An 18,512-nucleotide genomic window follows, 5' to 3' on the forward strand; every position below is an offset into this window, starting at 1 on the left:
TTTGCCCAGACGGGAAAGAGGAACCTCTGGGCTTTCAGGATTTTAGAATAATAAGAAAATAGCCCTCTCCCATAGTGAGATGGTTGCAGGAGGAGACCAAAGGCTGGGGATACAACCGTTGACTCGGTGATGTGATGCTTAGTCTTTGCACCCCCCAAATTCCCCTTCTTTTTTCTTCTTTTCTGATCAGTATCTTTGTCCCAGGCTCAGCTTTGGTTATCTAACCCCAGGGGCTGATCCTGATGTGACAACCAAGTATTACTTGCCTTAGAAGCCAGAAATGTGCAAGTATCGACTGTGTACTTCTGACCCTGTAGACTGAAATCCTGCTGTTCCTATAAAGCATTTATTTCTTCCGTCAGCCAAAGCTGACCACCCAAGGACTGTTGTCCCTCCATTTGCAAATTTTCCAAGGAACAACTGCCAGTGGGAATGCCCTGAGAGAGCAGTTCTTTCCTAGTGAATTCAGCATGTGGGCTTTTTTTGCAGAAAAGTGGAATGCACTGGTTGCAGTAAATGAAACATATAGTTCCACTGTGAAGATGTTTGGCCTCTTCGTTGTGGGCAGTGTATCAACATCACAGGCTCTTTGAGCTGAAATTCACTGGGCAGGCAAATCCCTGGCAGCTCTCGGGGATGATCCTTGCTTAAGTGTTTGGTTGTCCAATGATTTTGATTTCATGGTCAACCACCTAGTGCACAGAATCACAAGATTCATTGAAAATGTGCCGAACTGGACTGTTTTTTTTGACAGTTACTGGATTTTTCTTGCAAAGGTACTGTTGAACTTTCTTTGTGGGGCAGCTACATTGCTGTGGGTAGGTTACCTTGAAGTCAGGCACAGTGTGAATTGGTCCACATCACAGGTAGTGTCTTGAATTACATTTTAGTGCAGTGCAAACACTGACTGCAGTTTTGTGGGTAAGGAATTTTCCATGTCATTTGGAAGCTGGGTTATTACTACCAAGTGGGGGCATCCTGGCGCTTGCAGATTTCTTCGAGGAAACCATTGTTCTTGAGAAGAGCTGACTTTCTGAGGCAACGTGTGGAGGCTCTTCCTCTGCTATCCTGCATAAATAATTCTGACTCTCTCACAGAAAACAGTCCCAACTCTTTTGTGCAAGCCTTAATTATGAGGATAAGTAGTTGCTTAAATGAAATGGCTTCTGTTTAGAGGATTGCTAAGCATTGTTGCTGGAGATGGGCAAACAAACGAAAACCAACAACCAGAAAAATTGGCTAAAATCACAGCCAAATTTCTCTGTTTGTGAGAAATGCCACTGAGTATTGACTAGCTACCCATGAGAAAGAGACTGGGAGGAGTTTAAGATCCTGTTTTAAAGATCCACCTGCACAGACAACTGCATGTGTATTTGATTTGGTTTTGGCTTGTGATGTGCCTAGGAATTAGGTACAAAGGGCTCCATTTCATACAATACTGAGGATCCGTTGTGGTCTCTGCTTAGACGCTGCTCTCAGATAATAGAGTAACTGATTGTTACTGGAGTTGAACAAAGCTGATTTTTGTTGTGTTTGTTTCTCCACCCAAACTTGTTAATCTTGTATGTGACTGCTGGCTAATAAATATTTACTCTTGACATAATATGGGTTTGGTACTGATGTATTCTTGGTGTTTTTCTAGCAGGTTCTATCTCCGCATAGAAAAGAAAAACAAATATTCAACCTTGCAAATTGAGGATATAAAACATCCTCGGTAGGATGCTTCTTTCTGTCCTGTGGCAAAGTGGTGATATTTACTGTTACCGAATGGCAGATTGATATAGAAAAGTCACTTTCTTATAACTTCTCAAGTAAAAGAGTAAAAACGTTCTCGGTGAAATTAGTTGAAAAGTAAAAACTGTAGGCCTTTTTTTTTTTTTGTGACTTTTAAGAAAAGAAAAATGCTGTAATAGGAGAATGTTAGGAGAATCCTAGATGTTAGGAGAGGACAAACTATTGTATCTTTTTGATGAATACCAGTGTCCAAGGAAGAATGGATTATGTTCAAGGCATAACAGGTCCCTGTAGAGTGGGAAGACTGAAGTGTCTGCATGACTTAATATAAACTTGACAACAGAACTTTCAGAGGCGCCAGAATCATTACTCGGTTGATGAGTATTGGTTTTGGAGAATTATACGGTCAGCTTAAAAACACTATACCTGCTGTGTCCCTGTTGCTTTATTTTCATTATTGGAAAGGTAAGAAGATGTCAGTAGAAAGCTTACGTAAAATAGCACTTTCCTCCCTCTCGTTTAGAGCTTGTTTGTCTTTGTTGTGACTCCAAAGTTTTACAGGGAGAATAACTCAGACTGAGCACTAGTCGCAGCTCCCAATGCCTTTCTCAGTTGCCCTCTGTCATAAACCCGCATTTATTTTTTTTTTTCTGTTAATAATTGTCCTCCTTCACTTCTTCGATGTACTATACTATGATTTGAGAGGCTCCATCAAATGTTACAATAAACTGTTCTCACTCTGTACATAAACTGTATGTACTCCGTGTGCCTGAGGAGTTTCTTTACAGTCAAGTAAAGGATATCCGTAAGCTCAGGGGTGAGACGTGCTCTGTGGCCATGGGGCTGGCCTGTTCTCTCATCGCCCCTGGGCTCTGCGACCCCGGGCACTTTCTTTTTTGATGGAGTCTCAAGACTCTCTCACTCAACCTGGGGTTACGGTTGGCAGAGGCCAAACAGGGTTTGCTCCTGGGACTTCCTCCTGGAAGTTCCTGCCAGGAATATTAGGTTACCGCACTGACGCCTCTCGAGGTAGCGCACTTTGTGAAACCCAAACTTTTATAGTTTCAGTCCTACAACAAAGCAATGAATGCTCTGGATCTTCATCTAACCTTCCCTGGGGCTGCTCTTCCCTGGAGCAGTAGAAGGCCTTGCTGGATTTCACGCCTTCCAGCCAAGTTGGTTTGCTCTCCCCCGCGACGCTGTGATCACAACCCTGTTGTGAAGACCTGCGATAAATACACCTTCTGAGCTTTCTTCCCAGCCAGGGGTGGTGAGGCCAGAGCCTGAAAGAAGCCTTCTCCTTCCCTTTCTTGTCTTCCTTCACTCCCTCCATTGAATATTTGAAAATCTGGGGCAGAGTGGGAGCAGCGTGGTGCCCATGCAGAGCACAGCCACAACAAATACCTGGATTTGTGTTCTGGAGCTGCTTGTGTTATTCCCCTACTCCTGGTTCGAGTGATCCCTGGTTAAGGCAGACCAGCGTGTCAGTGCAGAGAAAATTGATTAATAGCAGTTTTTAGGGAGGAGTAGCTGAAAAGGTAACAGTTCTTTGCCTTGCCAGTTCTGCTTGTAACACACACGGTAGTCCTCAGCCAATGTCATAGCTCCAAAAGCCGGTCCTAAGCTAATCTCAGGTACAAGCTTCAAAAAATCAGCGTGATTTGCTGTGGAAGATAGCTCGTTCAGCAAAAACCTTTATGTTCGTGGCAAATTTAGTGCAGTATGGGAGAATTTTACCAGTTCTCTTTATATATTGGTAGTAAATTTGTAAACTTTTTAAACTCAATTTAGTGAACTAGAAAAAGCCATGACTCCTAGTAAGCAATTAATTTAATTCTACAGTTCTGTTTTTAAATGGGTAACGTAACACTGAAATGTTTTGGAAAGATTGAGAAGACTTTCCAAAAGTATTATCTTTTTAATTAAAAATAAAGGTATGGAGGCAAGATAAATGTAATCATCCTGAGTAGTGTTTGTTTCTGTATCTCTTCTAAGTAGGTTATGTTTACTGTTCCTTATTCGTTTTGAAGCTCCAGGTGACTGGATCCTGCTGTCTTTCATAATAGTCTTCCTTGGTTTGTTTTGCAGAAGATGATTAAATCAGACAGGGGTGTACATTGAGCAAACAGTGACAATGTAATTTTCTTACATGTTATAAACTAGGTCAAGGGATTAAACATAAAGGTACATGTAATGGAAATTTCTTTTTAAAAAAGCTATACAACAAGTATAGGAAATGATAAACCAGTGCTGAAATATTATACTTATATGGACATTACTGTTTAATGAAAACATTAATTTATTTTCTAGAGAAACATATTTGTGTTCAGAGACTGACTCCATTTCCAGTACCTGAGACAGAGTTTAAGCTTGATCTTCAGCATTTCCAGTGTCCTCATGTCCAGCTGTTTAGGGTTTGATGGGAAGGTAAAGTGCTGTTTCAGTGCTATCCCATTAAAATAAAAAACAGTGAGTTATTCCTTGCATGGACAACATTTTTATTTTTAAAAAAAAAAAAAAAAAACCAAACAATTTTTTGTAAGCTAGAGGAAACATTTCCCTCTGTCCTTTTAAAGTGACTTGTTGGATACAGGCCAGATTTAAAAACACCGTAACGATAACAAACTGTCTGGTAAGAGAGAAAGTTTTGAATTTTAAGTGCTTAAAACTAAACCGAATAAGAGAAATTAATTTCTTGTGCATTTAGGCTTCCAAGTGGTTTGGTGAATGTTTTTTATTGTATTTTAAGAAAAGATCATTTGATTTCCCTTTTTTTCCCTTTCTTCCAGAATCTCGTAGCAATATTTTAGTCCCCAGTTGGTGTTTGCATGGTGCTAGTGGTTCCTTTGGTCTAATTAATCCCATTAGTCTTAATCAGAAGGCACGTTGGGAGAGGAGCCTCTTGTCTGGGCTTGGCTTTTCCTGGGGAGAGGTGCCCCAGGTTGCCTGCAGGCCCAGGTCAGCCTGAAGCCGGGGCCTCGGAGCAGGAGCGCCAGGCTGCCTCAGGCCTGGTGCCCTGGTCTGAAGGCCTCGGAGGGGGGAGCAGGAGCGACCTGAGCTGCACCAAAGCAGTCAGAATTTAGGCTTTGTTTCTATTATTTCTCAGCAGCCTTTATCTGTCCTAATCTGCTTAGCCAGCTGACTCCGGCCAGCTGGGTTTGAAAGACCCGCAGGCATGGATCGGGCGGTGTGGGAAGTCCCCAGCCCAGCGTTCCCCCAGCTTGGCTTCTCTTTCACAAGTTTTCCTTCACCCTTCCAAAGTTCTCTGTGCGCTTTTGATTCTTTGGGGGTTTAATGCTGCTGTAGTTGACGTGGCAATTATTTCCACCCCTTTTCTCAGGATTTGCTACTTAGTGCCACACAGGCACTGTACACAAGAGTAAGAAGGAATACCGAAGTATAAAAATAATCAAAGCAAGTGGAGAGAAGTAGTTAAATTAAGTTGCCTCTGCATTGACAGAGCACGAGCAGAGTGTGGTTGTTACTCATATTTGTGCTTCCTAATAGGTTCTAAAAACCCAGCATGCACTAAATGTATGAAGAGGACAAATGGAGTGTTGTTACTTAGTGTATAGACATGCACTGCACTTTCACAGTTAACTTTCTTTTTCTGTTAGGGAATTTTGTCTTTGCAAGCCGAAGACATCCTTAGATCAGTGTTGTTTGCAGCCTGAAAGTTAGATCTGTTTTTGTTGTTCAGCTGGACTTGGTTTTCTGTGGGTTGAAAGAACAGCAATAAAGGATTTAGGTATTTGTTACATTATAGCTGCCTTAGTGCAAGAAAACCTGGGAAACACTGTATGCATCTATGCAGTTATTGGGAACTGTCTGCTGTCAAACTAAGTCAGTACAGCCTTTGGAGAAGCTTGTTATTGTGTACTGAGATGGTTTTGGTGCTACTAGCCAAGTGGGCCAACAGATTGTAAGTAATTTTTGTAGAACAAATCTGATTACTCCAATTATTACAGAGTTAGCACTCATGCAAAACTAAGGCTATGAAAAAACTCCTGACCACCTCAGGCTGAGAAACAAAGAGGAAAAACAAGATTAAGACGAATTAGTGCAGGTCAGTTCCCTTGTTTCACCGATGTGGAAAGCAGGTACATGTGATGTATAAAAACAACTGTTTTTTTGGCACGGCTTCCGAAGGCAATGGGGCACGCTGCTGTGCCAGGCGCCCACTCCTCCGCCCACATCTCCCGACTCCCATCCCTTCCACACACAACTTTCTGACCTGTTGGCTAGTCCCACACCTCGGTAATTTAGACTCCTCAAAGATGAATACAGTTTTTCCCAAGACTGAAATGCCACTGAAGTTAGGGCTGTCAGTAAGAGAGGCATCTGCAGCGTGAGCTCAGTAGCTGGTTGCCCGTCCCGTTTCGTTTCCTCTCTGCTCAGTCAGTACTTGTGCGATTACAGAAGCTTCACTTCTCAGTTATTTGATGGATATGGGCTTCTCTCGGGGACAAGAGGGTGTCTGTCTGCAGGATAGAGGGCACACATCCTTAGGGAAGCAAGTTGTATGAGTTCTACTGGTCTTAGAAAAAATTTTGCAAATTAGCCTAGAAACGTCCTGATAATAGAGAACCTTATGGTGAGGCAGAGCACCAGGTTGTCACCCGGTACAGTAAGAAATTATTCAGAAATCAATACAGTTTGTTTTGAAAAAGTCTATGTTTCCAATAAAATAAATTAGCTGCTTCTGTTCTGTTGTGTAAGACCAGTCAAAATAAAACTGCTTCAAAGGACCAAATACACATACCTTCACATCTTTTGTATACTTCTGTGTTTTGTTTGCAGGTGCTAGAAACATTTGCTGGACGCCTGATCAGAATTGGAGTTTTAGCAAGGCGGGATATTCCCAGCCTTACAAAGTACCAGATAATTCTAGCAAGAGATCAATATAGAAAAAACCCTTCTTCACAGAGTGTGGTAAATGTCTTTCTTCATTTGAGGTTATTAAAGTAGTGAATAAATAGTAACGCTCCATAGCGTACAAAGTTTCCTGATACATTTTAAGTTAGATTTCCTTGGTAACAACCTATTGGAATAAAATATGCCTAGTTGTTCCACGTTTCTTGATGCTAATGTAGGAAAGTTAAGGAAAAAACTGAAATTGTTATGAGAACTTTGATTATAATTACTGACTGCAAAGATTACACTTGCCCCTCAAAACTACATTACCGCTCTTATTTTTCTTGTCATGGAGTGTTCAAAATTTGCAATCTTAAAAAAGAATATTACCTGAAAAATAAAAAACAAAAAAACCCAAACAAACAAACAAACAAAAAACCCCAAAACAAAAACAAACAAACAAACAAAAAAACCCAACAAATCAGAAGACACCCAAGAGTTTGTAACTTAAAAAGAACATTGGGAAATACACTTCACAGTAGGCAGGCCAACTTTCCTGACTTAAATTTTGTAGCCTGTGTCAATGTGCCAGAAATATCTTGTTTTGCCAAATACTGATGGATGGTTCAGCTGTCAGATTTTGAGTGTTGCTGCATCAGAAAGTAATGAGCTAATCTTGGAAGATAATACAGCTATTTTGGAGATCATTTTGGAGGTGGAAAAAGATTGCCTTCACTGATCGTTAACTGTGTAACCTGTTTTCCTGAAGGTTTTGGCAGACAGAGTACTCTCTGTGCATTAGTTTGTGCTTTGGCTGTATTTCTCAGATGTCAATCTTATTTTTGCTAGAAGAATTTCAGTATGATTCCTGCTGCTTATCAACTTCCTAATGTAGTGATGAGTCTGTTTTGTTTCCATAGGGAATTCATCAAGGCATAATTGAAGGAGACTTTGCACTTTGTATCAGTTTATATCATGGTTATGAGCTGCTTCTGCAAATGGGACTACGGTCCTTATTTATCTACCTTTGTGGAATTATGGATGGATCAAAAGGTGAAATATCTTCCAAAAAAAATCCTTCCTTTTGTCTCCATTCCTTATTTAATTTACCTCATCTGTATGGCTAGTTTTGCACAAAACAGTTTATATAATGCATGGCTTGCAAATGTAATTGATATTTTGTTCCCCTTCATCTCTATTGGAAATATCTTGGCACAGTGTTAAAGATAGACTATATTTGGGAAAGCAAATATGTTTATATGGCAGCAGTTCTGAAAAAATGAAGCCACAACCAGAACTCAGAGTAAGTGGCAGTAATACCTCTGGAGAGACAGAGAATAACCATTAAACAATTTCAACTGAGAAATCATTTGGTCTAGTAAAGCAATTCCTCCCTCTGTCACAAAACTCACATATGCATGAGTTTTAAGCATCTTTGCCGGAAGATTACAGATTTAGACACATCACACTAGAATTTCTGTTCCAGCTGTGCAACATCTTGCTCACTAAGCAAAATTTAAAGTTGTTACTGTCTTTCTCTGTACCTCTTCTCATTTTCTCAAATGAGGTGATAAGAACTGTGCACACTAACCCAGATGCATGAATTCATACAGGGATGCGATAATATTTTCTGTTCTGGCCCCAGTTTATCTTCCCAATTCTATCAATGACTATTGTGAGTCTTTTGCAACTCTCCGCAGTCATTTTTAGACCTGTTAGGTTGTCATTGCTATCTGGAAGACCTGGTTTGGTATTGACATCTCTTTTGAGGGGACAAATTCCAACATGGCAGTGTCAGTCATGCAATATTTAAATAAATATTAAGGTGTTTCAATTTTTTACAAAGGATTAACCCGTACGAAGAATGAACTTGGTCGCAATGAAGACTTCATGAAGCTGTATCAGCAGCTTAGAGACATGTTTTCAGACACACCTCTGGCTGTAGTGAATGGAAATGTTTACAAGAGTAAAACAGGTCAGTATTTTCCTTTTAAGGACAGAGTATTTACTTTCTGTTTAAATGAAACAGCAGCTAACTCCACATAGTTTGTAGATGTGGGAAGCATTCGTTGTGATACACTCAGCTGGTATTCTTTATTCCAGATTGTTTTGCCCAGGCTCCTGTCTGTCTGTCTGTCTATCTGTCTATCTATCTATCTGTCTATCTATCTGTCTATCTATCTGTCTGTCTATCTATCTATCTATCTATCTATCTATCTATCTATCTATCTATCTATCTATCTATCTATCTATCTATCTATCTATCTATCTATCTATCTATCTATCTATCTATCTATCTATCTATCTATCTTCCTTCTCTTGGTGGTTTTAGCTACCTTCAAACACGTTTTCTATGTCTGAAGTTTTAAATTTGATTTAAACTGAAAAGTTAAAATATGGTTGACTATATAACTTACAGTGTGGCTGTAGCAAAAGTAACAACACTTTCTCAAAAACTGGGTGTAACAAGTGTGCTTTCCTAAGTAGTTTATTCATCTGTTTAGGTGAATACAATTAGAACTAGTGTCAGGAATTTCTGTGTCTGACTCGGAGAATTATAATGGGAGGAAAGGAAGTTCACTAAGGCTTCATATTTGTGGCAGGTTTACTTAGATCTTTAATTGCTTCATTTTGTTTTCAGTGTTTGAAAATAAAAAGGAATTTATCTACAGCCATCCAAAATTAAGGAAATTGGAAGAAATTGTAACAGAACACTTCAAATCCTGGAAAAAGGGATGTTCTGGTAAGTACCAACAATTCAAAGAAAAAGTATCTGAACAGTTGAACCCGTGGATGAAAAGTGACTGATTTCCTAACTTATTCAAGTGCTTCTTTGTTGTTTTGTATGTTTATATATCTTCTGTGTGCAAAAGTTCTCTTTAGAAGAATTATACCATAACATTTCTTTAAGAAAAAGCATTCTGTAAGTTATCTTTATTGATTTGATATAAATTCTTTCAACAGCTTAGTAAAACAGTGATAGTAAAATCATGCCTAGTGCTACTATTTCATGATTTTCATAGTCACAGAGTTTGTTCTGGAAACCATGTCTCAGTGCAGTGCTGTCATTACCTCCTGCAAAGTTAGATGCAACATATATACGGAGTTTAAGGATAAAAGTTCTGATATCCAGACCGTCGCCAAGAATAACAAACACTGAGGCATCAACTTAAAGTTTAAAACCTTCAATTACATTCGTTTATCTATCATTCTTTTTCATCTTGACTGAAAGGGAAAACAAAAATATGTCATCCAGTAGCATGAGATTATGAAGCAAAGTATTCTGAATCATTCAGATGTCTATGACTTTAGGAAGTTTCAGCTTCTTGATCCAGTTGTTGCTTTTGGAATTATGACATCAATACTTTTTTTTTTTATTTTTGCAACATCTTCCCTTTTTTCCTTTTTTTTTTTTTTGAACTTTGTGCTCTGTGAAGTTCTTATAATTTCTGACCTGTCTTTCTGTTTTGATTTCGGTTTGTTTGGGCTTTTTTTCTATCTCAGATGCTTGATTCTCAGGTTATGCTTTAAATAACTGCTGCTTTCTAGCAGACTACTTGAAGTTTCCTCATTTCTGTCTTTCTTAGTTTATATGACCAAATGCATTTAATCAAATTACTTTATTCTTTTTATCTTCCCCCCGCTTTCTCCATTCATCCATTCATCCTTCTCTCTGTCATCCCTACCTCGCTCCATGCCTCTGTCTTGCTTCCTGTAACAATATCTTTCTAAGCTATTGCCTTTTGTTTTCAAATTCTGTATTCTGTACTGGAGTTAATTTAACTGAGTTTTGTATTTAATACTCTTCCATCTTTTTTTGATAGCCTGGATTTTGCTGTCATATGAATCCCATCAGATACGTTTTTCCTTGCAGTGTTGGTCTCTTAATAATACTAATAGGTATAAAGATACAAATGTTCCGATTTTGTGGTTTGTGTCTGTGTGCATGAACTTCAGAAGTGAGTAGATATGAGTCACAGAACAGTCTGAGTTGGAAGGGCCCTCAAATCCCCTCCCTGCCCCGGGCAGGGCCCCCTTCCCCCAGCCCAGGGGGCTCCCAGCCCCGTCCAACCTGGCCTTGAACCCTTCCAGGGAGGGGGCACCCTCAGCTGCTCTGGGCACCCTGGGCCAGCGCCTCCCCCCCCCCCGCACAGGGAACAATTTCTGCCTTAGATCTCACCTAAATCTGCCCTCTGGCAGTTTAAACCCGTCCCCTCCTCGTCCTACCCCCACACTTCCTGATAGAGTCCCTCCCCACCTTTCCTAACCATAAGTCTTTACTGTTACAAATAGAAAATTGCAGTAACGGTGCAGGAAGAAACACATCACCTTTTAGAGTGTAACTGGGGAGCTATGGTAGTGCATCTCATCATATCTCGAGCTGGCTCTGTTAGGAGGCCATGGGGAATATAAAGCAGCGTCCTGAACTCAGCGCTCTAGCTGCACATAGTCAAACTTAAAACAAGTACAAACAATCGATCCCGAAATCTTTGTGTGTTAAAGCAAGGCCAGAAAGCACTTTACAATTCACAGTCTGATCAGAGTTGGGAGCATTCTAGCGATTTAGGGAATGTAGTAAGCTCCAGCTTGTGTCTCCTAAGCTTATACATCTCCAACTCAAATGCACTTGGCCGTTGACACTAGTAGTGAGACGCTGTGAATTTATTTATTTGCCTTATTCACTGTGTTGCAGTGTCTCTGATGATACCTTTTGAGCAATAACCCAAAACCTGTACTTCTACCCTTACTTCCTGTTTCTTGCAAGTAAATTCTGAATTCACACGTACAGAAGTAACTGCACCCTAAATTCTGGTGTTGGGCTCTGACTGAATAGAGTGCACACCCGTGTCCTGATTTCTCCCTCCTTCAGACAAGAATTTGTTGTCAGTCTGTCAGTGAAAACTTGAGTACTTATTAAGATCCCAAACATAATTGCATGTATCTTTGCTCCATCAGAAGGCTCCGAGATAAAAGCCTAAATCATTATGTGAGCTGTGGAAAATACATTTAGCATTTGTTTCAGGAGTTCACGCAAGTGTAAAGTATCTCTAGGGGAAAAAAACAGAAAGAAACAAAACCTCTGAATGTAACTCTGCTTTGTTCCAATTACGCATTGCTGAACGACTCTGAGTCATAAAATACTGTGTTCATGGCTGTGTAATTTTTAAAATCAATAACTACTTCTGCAGAGCATTTTCCTTGTAAAGCCCTACATTAGAGACAGAAAAGGGGAGTATTAGTAACCTAAGTTGTCAGCCACATCAGAAAACAACACTAGCTCTTTTTCCTCCATTTGAAATGAAACCTCTCCTATGAGAACTTGTGGGAGCGGTGGCAGGTTGCCTGTGCAAACTCTGAACCATTTCTAACTAGTGACCAGCCGGGTTGAGTCTGAGCTTCCTGGCCGCTATTGCCCTTGCTTTGCAAGATGCACTTAGCAGCAATCCAGGTGAACATTCTGGCCAGCCCTTAAGAGATGTTGGCTCAGCATAATGAGCTTCCCCCAGCTAATCTTCCACATCTGGATCCCTGGCCAGATGGATTACGGGCTGCTAATGTCTTGAATTTTCGAAGCAGTATAACATGTTTTACACTACAGGGGCAGATGCTACTGGGCATTATTCCTATTCAAGTAAGGAGAATATGCTGAAAATAGATACAGAATAACGTTGTTCAGAATAAAGTTAGTGGAGGAGAATAATATGAACTCATGTAAATAAGATATATCCAGTCTGCACTTATTCTGCAATATATAGCTTGTCATCCTTCTCGGGATGGCAAATTACGCAGAACACATTATACCAGTGTTGCAATTGTCTGGTTTATAGCTAAAAATACTGAGTCATATTCACCACTTCATTTCTAGGCCTTCACAGGGGACTGGTTTCTGTACTTGACAGATGAGCTTCCATACTGCCTGCAATTTACTGAAACACTGCAGTAAAATACCAGAATAATTTAGACTAGTTGGAAGGGACCTCTGGAGATCCTCTTGTCTAAGCTCCTCGGTTGTCAGCCTCAAGAGTGAAATTCGTTTTAACCAGAGGTACCGGTGAATTCAAGACTCATCTTAAAAAGAAATGGGGGGAGTGGTTAGATTCAGCGTCTCCTTTTTGACTTAAGATGCTGAAAGCATTTCTGTATGTAGAAATGCACGGCTGAAAATTAAACCAGAATTTCTGGAAGTTGATCAGAAAGATATATATACTTGTCTGTTACATTTAATGCTTTAACTCCAGAAGCAGCTTGATAGCAGCATTACAGGCATAGCATGAAACTGGTGTCAAGGGCCAAGTGATTGTTCTTTGTATGTTCAGGGAAACATCTTTTTACACGTTTAGTCTTGAGAATTTTAATTCCCTGTCTAACCTTTCTTTTAATGAGATAAAGATGTTTTGTGAAAAATTGTGTAAAAGAGGAGATTGTTAGGCCCTGGAAATCTATTTGATTTCATCTGAGGGCTATGTCTAGGTAATGCTTATAAGCTGTGCCAATTTCAGTAAGTCATTATATCCTTTTAGAGATTCTCTTGTTTAACATACTAGGTTTTTACTTTGTAACACACAGGAATGGACATGTTGTTTTAGTATTTGGATAGGAAAAAGAGAAGGTGACTGTTGAAGATTTGCATGTTGCTTAGATAGCTTTTGCTCTTGCTCATGAAGGCAGATACTCTTATAAGTTTAAAGAAGAGAAGAAAAAAAAAAGTTGAGTACCCAGAAGACAAAATCCATGATGGTATAACATAAGAAACATGGGTTTGGTGAAAGGCATCTTGATAAGAAACAGTGTATCAATGGAATTATTTTCCCCTTTTCTTGGAAAAGTTATCTTTGCTGTGGAAGTGAGAGGTAGAAGCAGTTATATAACAGATCATTCAGAAGCAACAGATTATGGTATTAAGGGAAGCTTTTGCACATTCCTGCTGTCATGAGGATCCCAAGCTGTAGAACTGGAGACAACTTTCTGTAGTAAATCAGAGAAAGCTGAGATACATCTCCTTTACTCCACCGTGATGTGTCTTAGACTGATGGTAACTGGTTTTTATTGCTATATATTGCTAACCTCATCTGAATCTGGGCATTTAAGTAGCAGATTTAAGTCACATTGTAGGCTCTTTGGAAGAAGGCATCTTATACTTTATTTCAAGACACTTGCCATCAAACCTGAGCTTTTCAAAGTACCGTTAGCAATGGTACCTCAGATATAAGGTATTCTTACCGCAGTTGGTGTAAATTCTCCAAAATTAGAATACTGCTCTGACTCCAAAGAGGAATTGTTTGAGCAGGTGTATCAGAACGTTTTCTGGGAGGTTGGTCTAAATAGGCTGAGGCTCCTAATTGTCAGTTTTCTCTACTGTTTTTAATTTATTTACTTAGGTTATTTTTTTTTTTAATTAAATTTCTTTTAAAGAGAATTTGTTTGAAAAAAAATCAAAGTACAGTATACTTGGAGAAAATCTTCCCATTAAGTGAGATGAGAGCTGTGAATGTGTAGCTTGTGGTACAGACCTGTCCTTTTTTATTGGTAATAAAAATTCTCCTCTGGCTTTTTAAAATTGAACAGATCAAGTCATGACTGAAAGCACACCTGTGGATGCCACGGACACCAGAGTGATGATCTTCTCATCGTTTCGAGATAGCGTGCAAGAAATTGCAGAAATGCTTTCCCGGCTCAGTCCAGTAGTCAGAGTAATGACATTTGTTGGCCACTCCACAGGAAAGAGCACGAAAGGCTTCACACAAAAGGAACAACTTGAGGTAAAGAAAAGATGTGGCTTATATTAGGAAATAGTGATAAAGAGTATCAGTGGCGTAAATAACTACGTGAGTACTGATACTGATTGTATGGCAGTGACTGAAATTTAAAGTGTCATTAGTAAATTGCTGTGTAGTTCAGTTGCTTTCAGAGTATCCAAAATTATGCTCGTGGAACAGAATGTATAAGTAGAATATTTTATATGTTTACATTATATTAACAACTGCTAGCTTTTATATATTGGAAAATCTGAGGGAAAATTCAAATGCTTGCTTAGGGGATTTTTTTTTTTTTTCCTGTAGGTAGAAAAAATAAGATATACCCTTAAACGTAGACCTAGCAAAATTTGTAAAAAAAAAACCAACCAACCAAACAAAAAAAAACCCAACCAAACAAACACAAAAAACAAACAAATGAAATAAATTAAAAAAAAAAAAAAAAAAAAAAAACAACCAAACCGAACAAAACACGAACCACAAAATAAACAAACAAAAAAAAAAAAAAAAAAAAACAAAAACAAAGAAAGAAACAAAAAATCCCAAACAAAAAATATTTAAATGTAAAGTTGAGAAGATCTATTTTAGAAGAATGCCATGTTTGGAGTCAGAATAAGATGTGGGGTTTTTCCTCTAGGAAAAAAGGGTTGCAATGTTAGTGTTGATAACATTAAGTGCATGGTATTTGGTCACGAGATAGTGGTTGACAAATTCACAGAGACTGAGTTTGGTCGTTTTAAAATGTAAATTAAATTTTTCAAGTTGTGTCTGAACCTAGAAAGACGGCAAGGCGTGGGTAAGGGGCCTTGGGGCTAACCTGTTAAATCTCGTTTCAATTGTTCATTCAGGTGGTGAAACGCTTTCGCGAAGGTGGCTATAACACTCTGGTCTCTACCTGCGTTGGGGAGGAAGGCTTGGACATTGGAGAGGTTGATCTCATCATCTGCTTTGACGCTCAGAAGAGTCCGGTTCGCCTTGTGCAGCGGATGGGCCGGACGGGGCGCAGGCGGCAGGGCAGGATCGTGGTCATCCTCGCCGAGGGGCGGGAGGAACGGGTGAGTGTGTAGCTGTCATCTCTCTGGGAAAACAGCTTTCTTCTCGCTTGTTCAGTCTGTTCCAGGGAACTGCGTGCTGTGCACTAAAAATCACAGCAATCCTGAGCACTCCTAGCACTGTCTCTACTGGAAAGTGTAATAGCCCACGATATCCTAAAACTGCAGGCACTTTCTCGATGTGAAAGGCTTCAAGCCTTTGTTCTTAATTACACTTATGTTGTAAATGATAAACTGAAACTCGGAAAATACAGGGGGTTTGCCAAGGGTACAGAACAGTGTGTGGAAGAGCGAGGGCTGGAGCTCTGAGAGCGGGAGGGCTGGAAGCCACTCTGAGCTGCTGGCGCCACTGCGCTTCCAGGCGAGTACTCAGTGGCAGCAGACTCGCGCCTGAGGCCTGAAGAGATCAGCTTAAGTGGAAACCTACTTTTGCTCAATTCCTGAACCTTAGCACTCAACTCAGAGTATAATTAATCGTCTCGGAGTGCAGGCTGCCCCTTGGGAAGCCGGTGCACCAGTGGAAATCCAAGGTGTGAGCTGGGAGCCGGCAGAACCGACCTCCAGCCGCGCCGGCGCGCTGCCCAGCACCGGCGCTGGCCCCGGGGAGCTGGGCAGCCCCCGCTGCTGACACTGGCTGCAGAGCAAAAGGGGCCTGGGGCTGCACAGCTCCATCGTACAACCCCTGTTCTGGCTGAAAATGGGGTTTGTTCTTTGTTGGTTTTCTTTACTCGTGAGGTTGGTTCTGAGTTGGACCGGGCTTCATGGCAGAGAAGTCTTGAGATCCGTGTAAGCTACTTGTCAACCCAAAATTTCAGAGTCTTGCTTTTATTTCATTTACTCCAGTTGATGTTGTGCCTCTGGTTTAAATCTGTAGGTAGCAGGGATTTAATTCTAAATGAGAGTCCAAAGAATCCTGCCTGAGGAAAAAAAGCTGCTTTGAAGGGATGAGAGTTAAAAGTGATACAAGTGAACGGTATTTGTGAGTAGGAATTTTCTCATGCTGCTTATGAACACTGATTACTACCAAAAGCTCATCTCTGTAATGGGATATTAAAATGGTCCCTTAAATTCCTCAGTGTTTCACTTAAGCGGTTGGATTACTGGATTCTTCAGATTTTCTCAGAAGTCTCTGAGGCAGGACCTTCCCCCAGATAGGATGGTAATTTTATATATTTGTTTGTTTGTAGATCATGAAATAAAAGTAATTGCTGAGCAGTATTGGCTTGCTTTGGTTTTGCTTGGGATTTCTGTTTGTTTGTTTCTTTGTTTTTTATTGAGTCTCCTTCCAGATCTGTTAATGTGGAGATTCTTCCCCATCGCAAAACTTGCAGCTGAGCAATTAACGGTCTCCTATTAATTCATGGGAATTTGTTTCGTTGTTTGGTTGGTTGGTTGTTTCAATCAAACCACTTCAATTTAATTATAAAGCTTTCGAAGCAATTTCATTGGGAAAAATGGGTAAATGCAGGTCTGGAAGTTTGCTGTCGGACAAGAATTTCGGTCCGAAGCGCTGGCGGCTCCCTGCCCGCCGGAGCTGCCCCGGCGGGAAGCGCGGGAGCCCTGCGAATGCCCGCCGTTCCCTCAGCTTACAAATCTTCCACCTTTCTGTCTCGGCCACGTTCCCAGATGCTCTGTCTTTTGATCTGGGTTTTTTTAACACCTCGTGACAGCTCAGCTGCGTGTGCACTGGCCCGGGGGGGAGCTGTTAGCTGTGGATTTGAGCCGCCACAAAGGGGAGGGCGCAGGGGAGCTCACAGCTCCCGGGGCTCCCGTCAGGCCGAGCTCCCACTCTCTCTGAAACAGAGCAAAAGGAAACAGGCTGTCTCAGTAACAGCAAAGCAATGATTCTGTTAAGCAATTAATTTGGTAGTGCAATTCTTTTTTTTCCATAAAAAGACTTTTTTGCCTGTTCTGTGATTAAAAGTGTATTTATTGGAATGCCTGAGAGACAGTTTATTAGAGCTAGCTGTTAACCTCTTCCAGTTTTTTTTCAGAGAGCATCTTTTTGTGTCTGTCTGCTCTGCTCCTGGCTTCCGAAGATCATCTCTCCCTAAAGAGCATAGCTGCCATGCTGTCGTACTCAGAGCTCTTAGTCTGCCTAACGGGGCACGCCGCCTCCACCTCTGACCCGTCACAGAGGCTCAGAGAAGAAATACTCAGAGGAGAGGCAGCAGTTGCAGAGGGGGGACCGGTTTCTTTCCTTCCTTTCTCCATCTTTGTCTTGGTTTCTTTGTTGCACAATAAAAATAGTGTAATTAAAAGGACTTGGAGCATGTATGACATTAACAAATAATCTTATGCCTCTTCTTTGCTTGACCTCCTTTCTTTGTTTCTAACGTAATCTAATTTACATCATCCCTGTATCTGCTGCAGATTGTAAATGCCCCTGGGCAAGGGCTATGTTTCTTTTTCTCTCAAGTGCTCACACAGAGTGTGAAAAGCTATACATTGTTTTACATTTCGTATCGTTTGCAACTTAAAGAGCAATCACTGTTCTTTGGTACTTCCTTACTTTTTGTTACATTTGCTTTGAATGTTTTTCCCCTCTCTGCTTTGGTTGCCAGAGTGTGCAGGCATACTGCAAGTCTTGAACTTGCAGTTCAAGAACCTGAACAAGCAGTTATGTTGACCTAACTGACGATATTCACAGAAGAAGGAATATGGTTGGCTCTCGGGATTTGCATCGTGTTTTGGTTTAGTTCTGTTTGGAAAAAGAAAACAAAACAGAAGAACCACAACTTCTTGATGATGACACATACAATAATGAGAAACCCCACAGACACTCAGGTGTTCTTTCAAGTCATGAAAAAACAGTTCAACAGTCTGATTTGTCTTCTCTTTTACAGACTTACAATCAAAGCCAGTGTAACAAAAGGAGCATCTACAAAGCTATTTCAGGAAACAAAATGCTTCATTTCTACCAGCATAGTCCACGTATGATTCCAGAAGGCATAAATCCAAAGTTGCATAGAATGTTTATTACTGCTGAAGAATATGAACCAAGCAATTCGAAAATGCTTTCCAAAAAGAGAAAATCTAGTTCCCTCCAGCATAAATCTGCTCTCTTTTCCTGTGTCACCGGTAAGAGGATCATGGTGTTTTTCTAAGCACTGTGTAA

The 18,512-nt window shown here is 40.5% G+C and overlaps 1 protein-coding gene across 6 annotated transcripts in view; it reads left to right on the plus strand.

The window, feature by feature from the left end:
• Window positions 1–18,512, plus strand: part of FANCM (FA complementation group M) — a 76,136-nt gene that overhangs the window by 20,949 nt on the left and 36,675 nt on the right. For 5 of the 6 annotated variants that reach the window (XM_042799299.1, XM_042799300.1, XM_032995892.2 and 2 more), the window contains 7 exons: window positions 6,535–6,666; window positions 7,509–7,641; window positions 8,435–8,563; window positions 9,230–9,331; window positions 14,155–14,348; window positions 15,191–15,397; window positions 18,241–18,475. In XM_042799299.1, coding sequence (XP_042655233.1) covers window positions 6,535–6,666; window positions 7,509–7,641; window positions 8,435–8,563; window positions 9,230–9,331; window positions 14,155–14,348; window positions 15,191–15,397; window positions 18,241–18,475 — 1,132 coding nt within the window. The remainder of the gene's footprint in view (window positions 1–6,534; window positions 6,667–7,508; window positions 7,642–8,434; window positions 8,564–9,229; window positions 9,332–14,154; window positions 14,349–15,190; window positions 15,398–18,240; window positions 18,476–18,512) is intronic. The other variant, XM_032995895.2, reaches the window with a different exon arrangement.

Source organism: Tyto alba, unplaced genomic scaffold (genome assembly GCF_018691265.1).
Source record: "Tyto alba isolate M040663 unplaced genomic scaffold, T.alba_DEE_v4.0 Super-Scaffold_29, whole genome shotgun sequence".
Lineage (NCBI taxonomy): Eukaryota > Metazoa > Chordata > Aves > Strigiformes > Tytonidae > Tyto > Tyto alba.